Here is a 14,666-nt window from a genome sequence, read left to right as displayed (position 1 = left end):
CCAGGAATGAGGAGGGGGAAGCGGACACAGGAGGGTGGGCAGTTTTGGGCAGTGAGCAGTTGGGAGCGGTTGAAGCAGAGTTTAAGTAGGGAGCTGAGCCAAGCAGAGGAAGGAGATCTGGAGGTTTTGCAGGACCGCATGCAACATCACGGCGAGGGGCACAGGGTGGCAGGCTCAACCGAAGACAACAAGGCCGCAACCGCAGCCCTCCACGAAGATCGACCACCCACAACCGCGCCCTCCACCCAACTGAAGAACCTTCGCAGATTCCACAGACCAGGACCACGTGGGGACAGCAGGCCCCTGAGGACACAAAGAGCGTACCCCAAAACTGCAACCGGCTTACCTGTCTAGATTTCGAACAGCCAAGGAATCCTGGTTGGTGAGCATGATCCCTAACCTCTCCTAGTTCAATTTAGTTAGGTTTTGTGGGTGGGACAAGAGTAAGGGTATTAGTAACGTGATTTTCCCTGGTTATGCCGTGTGTTCCCCATTCTTAACTAAGTGTACTTTGTAAATCTGTATAATCTCAGTGTAATCCTAATGTTATAAATTCATTAGTGACTTCAATAAACACAGTCTTTTTCTTGCACCAAAACCAGTTGTCTGCTGCACTTTGTCACAACCCCCAAATAAGTCCAAGGTCTAGAACCCAGGGAGTGGGAGTGATTCAGACTCCTCAGAAGTCAGGGGTGAAGCTGACACACACCACCACCCCCTAGGGTAGGGCAGCGGGACAGGCCAAGCCGGAGGGTAGGGTTGGGGGCCAATGTGCCCTTTGTTTTTTGGATGACTGCATTGCTGCCCTTCCCGAGGATGTGGCAGCACAGCGGGAGGCGCTGGCGCCCCCAGGATGGGAGGAGGAGGCCCCTCCACAGGACGAAACGTGCCTGGGAGGAGGTGGTGGAGGTGGTGAGCTCCCACGATGTGGTGCGGCGCACCTGGATCCAGTCTTGCAAGTGCTTCAATGACTTGTTGGCATTGGGCGTTTAACCCAGCAGGTCGGCTTACCCCCTGCTGCACCCCCCACCCCCCCCAAGTCCGAGTGTTGTGACTGCATTGAATCATTGGCGGCATTTGGCCTTTGCTGGGTGGGCAAGCAGATAATGCCCATGCTGAGGTCAGCCTGAGAGGTTGATAAGGAGATGTTTGCCCCGCAGCATGTGTTACACTGAGTCCCACATGACTGGTGTGGGGGCAACCTGGAGGAGCTGCACCGGTGCCATGTTAGAACTCCAGGGCATGTCCTAGTCAGGGTGATGACCTGGTGGGAGGGGAGCTTCAAGATGGTGTGGCAACGAACCATCTGCTGCACCCTGCGCTCCACGTGCTTGCGCCTCCTTGCTATGGAAGGATATACTATGTGGTGCCTAATGTGATCACAGAATCACACAGAATCACAGTGCAGAAGAGGCCCTTCGGTCCATCAAGTCTGCACCGACACATGAGAAACACCTTACCTACCTACCAAATTCCATTTATCAGCACTTGGCCCATAGCCTTGAATGTTATGACGTGCCAAGTACTCATTCAGGTATTTTTTAAAGGATGTGAGGCAACCCGCCTCCACCACCCTCCCAGGCAGTGCATTCCAGACCGTCACCACCCTCTGGGTAAAAAAGTTTTTCCTCACATCCCCCTAAACCTCCTGCCCCTCATCTTGAACTTATGCCCCCTTGTGACTGACCCTTCAACTAAGGGGAACAGCTGCTCCCTATCCACCCTGTCCATGCCCCTCATCATCTTGTACACCTCAATCAGGTCGCCCCTCAGTCTTCCCTGCTCCAACGAAAACAACCCAAGTCTATCCAACCTCTCTTCATAACTTAAATGTTTCATCCTGGTGAATCTCCTCTGCACCCCCTCCAGTGCAATCACATCCTTCCTGTAATGTGGCGACCAGAACTGCACACAGTACTCCAGCTGTGGCCTCACCAAGGTTCTATACAACTCCAACATGACCTCCCTACTTTTGTAATCTATGCCTCGATTGATAAAGACAAGTGTCCCATATGCCTTTTTCACCACCCCACTAACATGCCCCTCTGCCTTCAGAGATCTATGGACACACACGCAAAGGTCCCTTTGTTCCTCAGAATTTCCTAGTGTCATGCCGTTCATTGAATACTTCCTTGTCAAATTACTCCTTCCAAAGTATATCACCTCACGCTTTTCAGGGTTGAATTCCATCTGCCACTTATCTGCCCATTTGACCACCCCGTCTATATCTCCCTGTAGCCCAAGACACTCAACCTCACTGTTAACCACCCAGCCAATCTTTGTGTCATCCGCAAACTTACTAATCCTACCCCCCACATAGTCATCTATGTCGTTCATATAAATGACAAATAATAGGGGACCAAGCACAGATCCCTTTGGTATGCCACTGGACACTGGCTTCCAGTCACTAAAGCATCCTTCTGTCATCACCCTCTGCCTCCTACAACTAAGCAAATTTTGAATCCACCTTATCAAATTGCCCTGTATCCCATGTGCATCTGTCTGATGTTGGCAGCATGTGTCCAAGGGGGAGGTGGGGGAGTGGGGAGCAGGCCTATCATCTTTGTGTGAGTGCTCGGCAGCAGCGGGGTGAAGAGGCTCTGGAGCCTTGAGATGTCCCACTCTGGTTGGGGTGGGCCTTGCGCGAACAGAATCCATGTGCAATTTGCACTAATCAATGCTCTTCTCTCATTTTCAGGAGAGGAATGTTCATAACACGGCACTGCGTGCGAGGGCTGGTGGCGGTCAGGCGCAGATCACCATTCTAAGCCGTTTCAAGCAGGAGGCCCTGGATTTGGAGTGGCACCATGCACCCAGGTCCGCTGGTGTTGGTGAGGCTGGGGTGCCACGGCCAGGTATTTATGCCCAACAGTGAGGTCAACATTGTCCTCCCAACAGCCATAGCACTGGCTTGACCATTGGCTATGGAAGGATGAGCGCATAATGATCCAGGGGACAGGGATGGACTTTATCATTGTCTCCACACTAAGTGATCCATTGTCCTTGTTCTTCCTTTCAGCATCATTGGAGCAGGGCTGGGAGGAGGAGCAGCAGAGGTTCCCTCTCAAACCTGAGGGGCCTGAAGTCTCACCAGAGTCACACAATTCTGTGAGGCAGGCACCAGCGCAGATACTAGCACTGCAGCGGGAATTCAAGTGTCCTGGGAACAGCAGTGAGGGCACTTCACACTCACTGGAGAAGCTGGCAGAGATGGAGAATGCCCATGGTGCCAGCAGTTGGAGGACTGTAGGGGACCAGGCACATGCTCAGTCTGTGCCTGATGATGTGCCTCTGGAGTTGTCCGCGACGCAGCAGGTGCAGGAAATGCAGCTGGGTGAGTGGGAGCATCTGAGGGAGATACATGAGGCTATGCTTGGCTTGGTCTCTGTGGTTCAGGAGTCTACGTGGACGCTCTCCGAAGCAATGAGCCACATGTCCGAACGCCATGCGTCCTCCATGGAGAGAGTGGTGACTCCCGTGAACAGCCTACTCCATGAGACCTGTCAGGGCTTCCTGGGGATGCGCTCAGACCAGCAAGCCCTCACATCGGCATTGACCTCAGGTTGTCAGTGCCAGTGTGGGAGATGGTCTGGGCATCAAGTTTCCCAGCTCGGTGCCCATCCATCCACGGTGAATAGGGAGGTCTGAAGTGACCTCACGTCGGCATAGCAGCTGCCTGTCGTCTCTGCGGGCACCTCTCAGGGTGCTCCAGATGAGGGCAGCAGCTCCTCCGCCCGTCTTCCAGTGACTGTATCACCCGGTGAGGCTGCGACAACTGGGGAGATGGCAGCTGTCGAACTGGCAGATCCCTCCCAGGCGCGGCCAGCACTGGTTCCACATGCCAGAGGACGGCCGCCAAGGTCATCAAGGCCAACAGGACAGCAGAGTCAGCAGGCTGTCTCAGATGCCACTCTGAGCGATGGGGCGGCACCAAGACGTAGCACCCGGAAACGAAAGCATAAAACACCTTAGGCACATCACGGGTTTTTTACTGGTGCTTTTGTGTTGGCTTGAGATGAGGCCCTTATGATTTTATTTTATTTGTAACACTATTGTCTTTTTTTTGTAATAAGTTGCTTTGTTTCACACATTCAATTCAGATATGTCACCATGGCTGAGGGTACCTCTTTTCTTCTGCATGTGTATCATTTCCAAAACTGTAATGAGTGTTTTGTTGGGCATTCAACTTGATTAACAAGGCCCTTAGTGACTGTTCCTAACCTGGCAGATTTTGCACTTAGGTGTCAAGTGTCGAGCCTAGAGCCTAGGTTTGTCCTGGTGGACCATCTGTGGTGTGCTAGCCGAACATTCGCTGGATTAAAGCCTCCCAGGTGTCCCTACCTCCCTGGAGTATGCCCGGATCAGTGGCGACCCCCTCAGCATTTCCCTGTGCATGCTCATCCTCGGACTCATTGCTGGACTCATCGTGTGCAGCTGCAGCCACTGCATCGATGTCTTCATCGTCCACTGCGTCCCCCTTTCCAGCGCAAGATTGTGGAGAGCGCAGCATGCAACCACTATCACCAAGACACGATCTGGGGGGTACTGGAGTGCACCCCCTGAGCAGCCCAGGCATCGGAAGTGCATCTTAGAAGACCGATGGTTCTCTCCACCACAGCCCTTGTGGAGGCATGGCTCCTATTGTACCGCTGCTCAGCTTCTGTTCTTGGATGGCGGAGAGGCGTTATGAGCCACCATCTGAGGGGATAGCCCTTGTCACCCAGCAGCCATCCATCGAGCCGGGCTGGAGTGCCGAAGAGCCCCGGCACCTGGGAGCGTCTGAGGATGTAGGCGTCATGGGAGCTGCCTGGGTACCTTGCACAGACTTGTAAAATCAGCATCTTGTGATAACACACTATCTGCATGTTCATGGAGTGTAAGCCCTTCCTGTTGATGAAGGCACCAGGCTCATCTCCTGGCACCTTGATGGCCACATGTGTGCAGTCTGGATGCAGGGGAAGCCAGCAATGGCTGCGAAGCCTCTGGCTTGTTGTGTCTGGCTTGCCTGGTCCCAACGGAAATGGTTGAAGGTCAATGCATGGCTGAGCGCAGTGTCTGTAACCTGCTTGACACAAGTGTGGACAGCTGATTGGGACACACCGCAAAGATCGCCCACCGAGCCCTGGAAGGAGCCGGAGGCATAGAAGTTGAGGGCAGATATGACATTCAGGGCCACTGAGCTGGGGTGTCCACCCACACAGTTCACGGAGATCTCAGGCCCAATCATCTGACAGATGCAGTTGACTGTCTATCTTGAGGAACGGAGCCTCCTCCGGCACTGCACCTCTGACATATTGAGGTAGCTGCTCTGCTGTCTGTATACCCTGGCAGCAGGATAGTCACGTCTTCTGCGGCCCCTTCAGCCTTGGACTTCCTGTTGGCCTTGCACCTCTTCTGCCTGTGCCCCTCGTCCCAAAGGTGACTCCTCTGGAGGCTGAATGTGCACTCCTGGTCTCCTCCCCCTTCTAGCCCTCCCTTCCTCCTCAGAGGAGCTGCCTCCAGTGGACAGTTCAGCTCCCATTCCCTGGCTAAGGGAAGGCTTCCTGAAACCTGCAGGCCCAGAAAAGATTCCTCACTGCAGAGTGCTGACCTGAAGGTTAAGAATCCAGAAAAAGCAGCTGGTATGCATTTTGAAGTACTGCAGATCACACAGGCAAGTTTGAAAAACTTGCAAAAATAAATACTTGACTGTGCACATTCACGACCCCAGTGAGCCCTCTTATCCTGCCCATGGATGAGGTTAATACAAATGTGTCCTACCTGCCTGCCCGTTGCGCCGACCAGAAGGTTGCACGGGTGCCGAAAAGATCGGCATCGATTGAACACTCAAGGGCCTTAAGTGACCCGTTAATTAATGGCGGGTGCGTGTCGGACATCATCGCGTGCCCGCCCAATGAAATATCGCGATGGTGCGCTGTGATGTCGGGACACTTGCCCAAAGTCACTGCGCATCTTTTTATGCGCGGATGTGCGGGGACCGTCCCCACACGACAACTGGAAAATTCTGCCCCATATGTCCTTCCTCACTTTTGCTATTTTCCTCAATCTAGTCCCTGCAACTTTTTGGATAGCTCTAATTTTATTGTTTATATATTTTTGCCCTATAATCTCTATTCTGCACCTTTCTGCTCTTCTTCTTGTTCGCCTTCCACCGGCAAATTAGTTTAAACCCTCCCCATTATTATGAGCTAACCTCTCAGCGAGAACATTAGTCCCAGTTTTGATCAGGTGCAGCACATCCATCTTGTATAGGTGTCTCTTAGCCCAGAGCCAGTCACAATGCTAGAACATTAAAAAATCAGAAGTCTTGGCCTGTAACTTCTGGTCAGTTGTCAATTGATCCGATTGCCACTGCAGTCCTAGTATCTTACCTTAAAATGAAGCCGCTCCTATGACCATCTGACTCAGGCCAGGTGAGATCACTCCAGCACAGCGGATTCCCGAGGCCTACAGTTGAGGGCAGCTCAGTCGAAGGTAAGTAATCCTCACCCTCTCTTTTTGCCACTCGAGGTGCAGTAAACCAGGTAAGTTTAAAGGTCCAGCCACTTGGACAAGCCAGGGAGAAGGTAAGTGTATAAGGTAAGTGGGTAGGGTTTGTGATGGGGTGGGATTGAGTCGGGTCGGTTGAAGCCAGGCTGGGCGAGAGTGGGGTGGGGGGCGAGGTTGGGTCGGGCCTGGGAGGGGTGGCGTTGGGTCGGATCAGACCTAGGGGGATTGGGCCAGGTTGGGTTTGGTGGTGAGGTCGGGACGAGCTGGGCCGGGCTCAGGGGTTAGGGCTGGGTAGGATCAGGTTGGGCTGGGCCTAGGGGGCCTCTCTCCAGGGGGTGGAGGACTCAGGTCTGGGGGTGGGGGTTTGGGTCAGGTTAGGCTGAGCTGGCGGTGGGTGTTTAGGTTGGGCCTGGGGCAGGTTGGGTGGTTGGGTTGGTCTTGCAGGGGGACCGGTGGAGGGGGAGTGTCAGGGGAGGTATCGGGTCGGCTCAGGTTAGGCAGGCCTGGGGTCGGGGGGAGGTTGGGTCGGGTCGAGTCGGATCAGGCCATGCCAGAGGACTGGGGGGATGATCGGGCCAGAGTGCAGGGGAGAGTTAGATTGGTGGGGAGGGTAGTTGAGACAGTAGTGACGGGTTGGGGGAATCCCATGCGTAGGCAGGGGGGTTGGGGGAGTCCCGTGGGGGGTCAGGAGGTGGTGGAGGGGGTGAGTGGAATCCTGTGGCAGGTTGGGGTTTGGTAATGGCGGTGGGGTGGGGGGTGTCCTGTGCAAAGTCAGGGGGTACAGGTGGGGTGGGGTAGTCCCGTGATGGGTCTAGGGGTGTAGTCAGGTGGTGGTAGTGGAGGGCTCGGGGGAGTCCAGTGGAGGGGCGGGGAGGTGGCGGGAGTCCCGTTGTAAGGTTGGGATCAGGGGTTTTCTATTTATCTATATTATCTTCTGTTTAAAAATTAATGGGAGTTAAAATGGGTCATAACTGAAAATTGGCGTGGGGATCACAATGAGCAATTAATGTATGCCCCTTCAGTGTAACGCAAGTAGTATCTCACCTTCGTGCTGCCTGCTCATTATAATGATTTCTGTGTGCATGCATCAGCAGGGACCCTAGTATCATTAGTAATTATAACATCATTAGCATGGTAGGGGTTTTCCATGGGGGTCGGGATGGATCAGTGCTATGGTTACCCAGAAGCTGGAAGTGGTTTTAATTCTTCTAACTTTTCCTGGGTAACTAGTGCTGTAAGACAGCCGGAACCATCCAAAGTTTGCAATTTAAGTTGCATTATCAGATGGTTCCCAGTGCAGGGCAATTGCCCATAGGATGTTTGAGCTTCCCAAGCAATTGCTGTGCAATCCTTACATGGAGCTTCCGGGTGGGGATTGGGAGGTGTTCCCCAGCACATCTTTGGGGTAGGTATCTCCCAGATACACTGTCCCGGAGCTCAAAAGTTACGGGCCATTAAGTTTTAGCCTATGGAAGCAATTGACCATGGTATATGGTGTATTATTTAAAAGAAACTCTAAGGCCTTTACCTGAAGTTTCAAATTGGCTATGATGACCTTGGTCTTCATTTTCCAGGACAGCCTTGAGTTCTGTATGATGTCTTGGAAAGGCTGATGTGCTGAGATCCACTTGATTTGTGGCTACTTCTCTTCCATTTCTTTTCATTAGAATTCCAGTGCTTGAATCACTAGATGGTCTTTGAGTTGGTTGAGAAATATACTGCACAACATGAACAGTACTTTGTTGCATCAGGCCACAGTTCTATAGGCAGATAAAGAGGACTGATCAGATTCAAAATATGGAACGGAAAATAAATAAATAAGGAAAGCTACCAATAGCAATCAACATTTTCTTTTTTCAAATCAAACTATCCACTAATTCAGAAGAAGAACTGCATCTTTCGGGGAATATTTTCATTGCATATCACTGCCCTCAGCAACACACATGCCTACATCATGAAGTAAACTGTAAAGTTCCTGTCTTGAATGTGGCGAAAAAGCACACAAAATTAGAGAAAGATTGACTGCCCCAGTCCAGTATATTTAAACTTTACACCTCTTCTGCTTTCTATGTTTTCTACTTATCTATATTATCTTCTGTTTAAAAATTAATGGGAGTTAAAATGGGTCATAACTGAAAATGGGCGTGGGGATCACAATGAGCAATTAATGTATGCCCCTTCAGTGTAATGCATGTAGCACCTTATCTTCATGCTGCCTGCTCATTGTAATGATTTCTGTGTGCATGCATCAGCAGGGATCCTATTATCATTAGTAATATGCACTACTTAATGTTAGCTGCAGCACCCCTTGAAGGGGAGGTGCATTATGACTGGAGCATGTTCTGGGAGTTGTTCTGCAACTGAATCTGACCTAGGAAAGAGAGAAGAATGGCTGACCATAGCCACTCTTTGGTTTTATGTGGTGGCTGAAACGCATTATGACTGCTGCCAGGATACCAGGCCATTGACCTACATGATGCATTGCTTCCGGCCACCCACCAGCTGCAAGTTTAGGAAGTAGAAACCCTTTTATTCCGTGTACATGGAAGAGTTGACATGAAGCACATGCAAAGCAATGTTTATGCCATCAATGGCACCATGGGGAAGCCTTCAACCCTTGAAACTGCCCATGCTCAATCTGTCTGTTTCCCTCTCGAAAAAGCAAGTTATAGGAGTTAATCCCCTTTGCATAGAGAACCTCCCTTGTGCAACAGTGCATAATATATCCAGCAGCAGCCTGGAAGGAGCCAGACGCATATAAATTCATGTCTGCTTCACAGCCACTGAAATGCAGTCCTTGCCCTGCTCTGAAGTTGGAGTTGTGGCTGTATCAATTAGCAGATTTTAGTGACAACCTCCTTAATGAAGCATAGGCATCTCAAACAGTGGTCATTGCTGAAGATCAAATAGGAGAATTGCTCCCTGAACACCCTGGAGCAATTAGTTACGGCCTCCTACTGACAACTCCTTCCACCTCCTCTTCCTCCTCCCTCTTCTTGCAGTTTATCCTCCTCATCCAGCTTTGAATATATATTAACAAAAAACTACTGCGGATGCTGGAAATCCAAAACAAAAACAGAATTACCTGGAAAAACTCAGCAGGTCTGGCAGGATCGGCGGAGAAGAAAAGAGTTGACGTTTCGAGTCCTCGTGACCCTTCAACAGAACTAAGTAAAAATAGGAGAGGGGTGAAATATAAGCTGGTTTAAGGTGTGGGGGGGAGAGAAGTTGGAGGGGGGGGGGTGGTTGTAGGGCCAAGCAAGCAGTGATAGGAGCAGATAATCAAAAGATGTCACAGATAAAGGAACAAAGAGGCATTGAAGGTGGTGATATTATCTAAGAGAATGTGCTAATTAAGAATGGATGGAGTGTCCTGACATCCATTCTTAATTAGCACATTCTCTTAGATAATATCACTACCTTCAACACCTCTTTGTTCCTTTATCTGTGACATCTTTTGATTATCTGCTCCTATCACTGCTTGCTTGTCCCTACAACCACCCCCCCCCTCAACTTCTCTCCCCCCACCCCTCCACCTTAAACCAGCTTATATTTCACCCCTCTCCTAATATTACTCAGTTCTGTTGAAGGGTCATGAGGACTCGAAACGTCAACTCTTTTCTTCTCCGCCGATGCTGCCAGACCTGCTGAGTTTTTCCAGGTAATTCTGTTTTTGTTTTGAATATATATTGACAGGTATTAAAAATAAATCATTACATTACTCAAGTATAATTAAAGCAGGAAAGAATTTTCTAAACTCTATATACTCAGTAATTAAGGAAATTAAACAAGTAAAAATATTTTGCTTGGTTACCTTGTTGAATTTTTGTGACAAACCAAAAAATGTAACATCAATGGTTTTGGTACTCTGATTTTAATTCAGGTTGATTTTTTCTAAATAATATAAATAGTACAATTCCACATTAAAAAAAACCAAATAAAACTGAAATGAAGCTTACTGATTATACTAATTCTGAAACTCCACTTCCCTGTTTCCACCAGTCACTATTGTCTGAATAAACAGTCTCGTCTCATAAATGTTGTGGCACCCCTTAAAACCTCACTGAATCATACAATCATATAACATAGGAGGGTATTCATCTCATCATGCCACTGTCAACTCTTTGAAAAAGCTATTCAATTAGTGCTATTCCCCGAATCTTACTTTTCAAGGATATATCCAATTTCCTTTTGAAAGCCACTATTGAAGCTGTTTCCACTATCCTTTCAGGTAGTGAGTTCAAAATCATAACAACTGACTGCATTTAAAAAAATACTTATCTCACCTTTGGTTCTTATCTTTATTCTGTGTCAATTAGTTATCGATCCCCCTAACAGTGGAAATAGCTTCCCCTTATTTACTCCATCAAAACCCTTCTAATAAATCTTCTCTGCACCCTCTGCAAGGCCTTGTTATCCTTCCTAAGGTGTGATGCCCAGAAGTGGACACAATAGCCTGGATTTTCGCTCCCAAAGCAGGTGTGCTGTCAGGAGATTTTCCAGCTCGCTGCATCTGCCTCGGGAAGAGGTTCCCCAAATGCGGGATCTTTGTTCTGGGAGGGCAGGTGGGTGCTGGATTTGGGCCCGCTGCGCCAAGATGCAGATCGGAGGTGGTCACAGGGGTTTCTGAGTGACAAAGAAGACTGCGTAAAAGGTCCACTTTGGTTCTCTGGGACTTTGTGTTGTTAAATATTAGGCCCTCTACCCTCACCCCCTCTCACATCCCCACCCACACCCATGCCCCATCAATGTCCATCATGCCAACCCATGCCCCTACACCCACCCCCAATAGCCCCTCATACCCTCCATGCCAACCCATGTCCCTCCACCAGCCCAAAGTTCCCTCCTATCCTCCATGCCAATTCATGACTCCCCCACGCATCCCCACGACCCTTTATAGCCCCTATGTCAACTTAGTGCCAACTTATGCCAACTCATGCCCACCATCCACCACCCTTTTCCCTTACACACTCCAAGCCACCATGTGCAGACTTCAGGACCCATGCTGAGATAAAATAACATAACGTTCTAAGTATGTACTACAAACTTCATTGTGTAAAAATATATTCTCAATCATAAAACCCAATTCAACATATTTAAATCCTTAATAAAAACAAAGATTCGTATTCATAACCCACATCAAAGACAGCTTTAATGATGCCCTGGATCTGTTAATCAAATTGTGAGCTTACAGCCCCCAAGTGTGATAATGACAGTTTATGGAAGCCATCAAGCAGGAACAATGATAGGGTTATGTCAACAAATATCTATTGAAACTACAAGCACAGACTTTTTCAACTCACAGGCACAGGCACTGTTTTTTTTCAAAATTTAAAGGGTATGAGATTTAAACAACTTGATAGTTCTACAGACCTTATCCTGCCTTTACAAGCATTTATGTCTGAGGGTTTGTAACACACGCTACACAGTAAGGTGCTCACTCCAGCAAAAATGGGATCTGTTTGAACTCAGCAATGAGTTCAAATGGCCCTGCTGAGTTCAGATTTCCCCCATGTGTGAGTCACATCCCACCCCTTATCCCCTACAGACAAAAATGGGATCTGTTGGATAAAAGGAATGGATCCCTGGATTAGGTTCCCAGCAACATTTTGGATAAGCTACGGAGTCTCCATGGCTGTATGAAAATCTAGGCCAAAATTCCAACTGGGGCCTAACCAGTGATTTATTAACGTTTAGCATAATCTCCTTGCCGCTGTACTCTATGGGTAGGAAATTGGCTTTGGCCTTGGAAGTGTCATTTTTCAGGTGTTCTATTAAAGGTTCTACTAAGGGGTACCCTTAAAGCTGCAAAATGGTAACCGCAGCATACACATATTTCTAACTGGAAGCACACCAAAAGCCATTTGGTGCATATATAGCATACACATCATGACCATCCACTGGAAATATGCAGAGTAGGCACATCATGACATCTTAATCACACACAGCTGAATGTTGTAGCGTGTTAGTTACAATTCAGTACATCTGAAAAAGCCTTCGTAGTCATACATAGGTTAACTTAGTTATTGGCTCTTTGATCTAGATACAAATATACAGTAAAGAGTACAAGCTAGGAACTGTCTCCATGCTTCCTGGTACACATAACTCTGTCCAACAGCAGACTGACCTGGGTACAGGCCATGTGCTCTCTTACATCATTATGTGGGCGGTACTGTACTCAGTCCCACATTAACCCTATGTGTGCCAGACCCTTATACAACACTGAACACATATTAAGCAGAAGGAGGGAACAACAGCACTATTTGGAGGGATAATGAACTACTTAAAGGTTAGCTGCTTCTTGATTTCTTATGGCTGCTGCTATAATTCTACACGTTTTTACTGTTTTTCATTGTTTCAAGTTGTTTCAAGTTTCAAAAGTCAAAGAGAGTTGTGTGGCAGATGTTGAAGTACTTTTTTGATTTCAAGTCTTCTTCACAAACCTGTTGTTCACAGGTATGGGTGCACTAATTGGCCTTCCTCTTGAAATAGAGCATGACTGGGGGAATGAGCAGAGGCCATGAATAGCAGGGTAAACTGTGAGAAGTGGGAGGGGAAAGAGGGAAAAAAAGGGCTCTCAGCAGGAAACTATATTCTCCTGGGTTACTCAGGGAACAATTTTCTTACTTGAACCTCAGTGAGGAATAATGGCCGGGATTTTAAGGGACGGTGGTCAGAAAGTCAGGGTCAACCCTACCTTGGTCAGGTATGGGAAACCTGACCTAATTTTGCTGCCTGCGACGAGACTCCCACCACCTTAAGGAACAAAGAGGTACCTCTTTATCACTCTACAGTGCCATTAATTTCTCCATTATTGTTATTTTACCTATATTAATTTTGGTGATTCTGATTCTGATTCACATTAGTTTCCTTGGGATTTTTGGCAGGCTGACCTCTTCTTCTATTGTAAATGCTGATGCAAAGTAATGATTCAACATGTCCACCATTTCCATATTTTCAATTACAAAATCACCGTTTTCAGTTTTCAAAGGACTCACATTGTTCCTGATCACCTTTTTTTTCCTACTATAGCTGTAAAAAATGTATTCAATGTGATATCCTTTTGCCAGTTTCTTTTGTACAGCATTTGTTTTGTCAAATTGCTATTCTTTATATCTTTCCAATTCTTCAGAATCTGTGCTATTTTATGCTTTTTTGTATGCTTTTTCTTTTAGTTTTATGTTGTCTCTTACCTCTAAATGTCCATGACTGTTTTGGGGCAAGTGGTGTTTTTGCCCCTTAGGAGTCTAAATTGTTTCGATATCACATTTAATTATTTTTTGAACATCACCCACTGATACCCTGTCATTTTACCTATTAACAGGTTTGCTCAATTTACAGTGGACAGTTTCCACGTCATTCCATTGAAGTCAGCCTTACACCTAAATGTAGAATTTTATTAGCTATTTTGCAATTCTCCTTTTCAGAGACTATGTTGAATTCAATCATATTATGATCGCTATTAGTTAAATATTCACACCCCATTGGGCTGTTAACTAAATCTGGTTTATTACTCATTATGAAGTCTACTTTGATTAACCATGTGAAAAGATTTCCTTTGTGAAAGCAAATTGAAATCCAAGGGTATAATAAGATGATTTTCAGGCTATTAGGTAAATTATTGTCTTCAGACAAGGAAATTACTTGAGGATACAATATCTTCTACTGTTAGATATTATAACGCACTTTTGATCAGTGTTAGCCCTGGGACTATAGTTTACAGATACAACCTTCTACTGCAGTCAATAATTGCGTAAAGTGTAAAATAGCCAATGGGAATGAATTGTTAAGATTGAGCTGTATCTAACCAATACATTCAGGATGCTATTAACAGGTACATTGAAAACAAACCTGCGCACAATTTCTAAGAATCTGTGACAAAGTCATAGAAGTATTGAAGGGCATACCTCATTCTTTTACAGTTTGTGTGTATTTTCCTGAACAATTATAGACCTGTGCAGAAGAAAATCCAGAATATCTGGGTGCATCATAATCATAGTCTCACCTGAAGCATTCAGCTTGTAATTCTTGAAGCTTCTCATTCAGCATTAAAACAATGAAAATTTATTTGCCCAGAAAGTGGTCAGAATGTGAAACTTGCTACCAGATGGTTTAGGCAAATAGCATAAATGCATTTCAGTGGAAGCTAAATTAATACATGAGAGAGGAATAGAAGG

At 47.3% G+C, this 14,666-nt stretch overlaps 1 protein-coding gene across 3 annotated transcripts in view; it reads right to left on the bottom strand.

Annotated features, from left to right (window-relative positions):
• The window catches only part of prkn (parkin RBR E3 ubiquitin protein ligase), a 1,436,175-nt gene that overhangs the window by 875,351 nt on the left and 546,158 nt on the right, over positions 1 to 14,666 (bottom strand). For all 3 annotated transcript variants that reach the window (XM_078556736.1, XM_078556737.1, XM_078556738.1), the window contains exon 3: positions 8,018 to 8,249. In XM_078556736.1, coding sequence (XP_078412862.1) covers positions 8,018 to 8,249 — 232 coding nt within the window. The remainder of the gene's footprint in view (positions 1 to 8,017; positions 8,250 to 14,666) is intronic.

The sequence above is a fragment of the Cetorhinus maximus genome, chromosome 14, assembly GCF_964194155.1.
Source record: "Cetorhinus maximus chromosome 14, sCetMax3.hap1.1, whole genome shotgun sequence".
Classification (NCBI taxonomy): domain Eukaryota; kingdom Metazoa; phylum Chordata; class Chondrichthyes; order Lamniformes; family Cetorhinidae; genus Cetorhinus; species Cetorhinus maximus.
The sequence above is the reverse complement of the archived record's forward strand: the minus strand, read 5'-3'. Positions and strand labels throughout refer to the sequence as shown.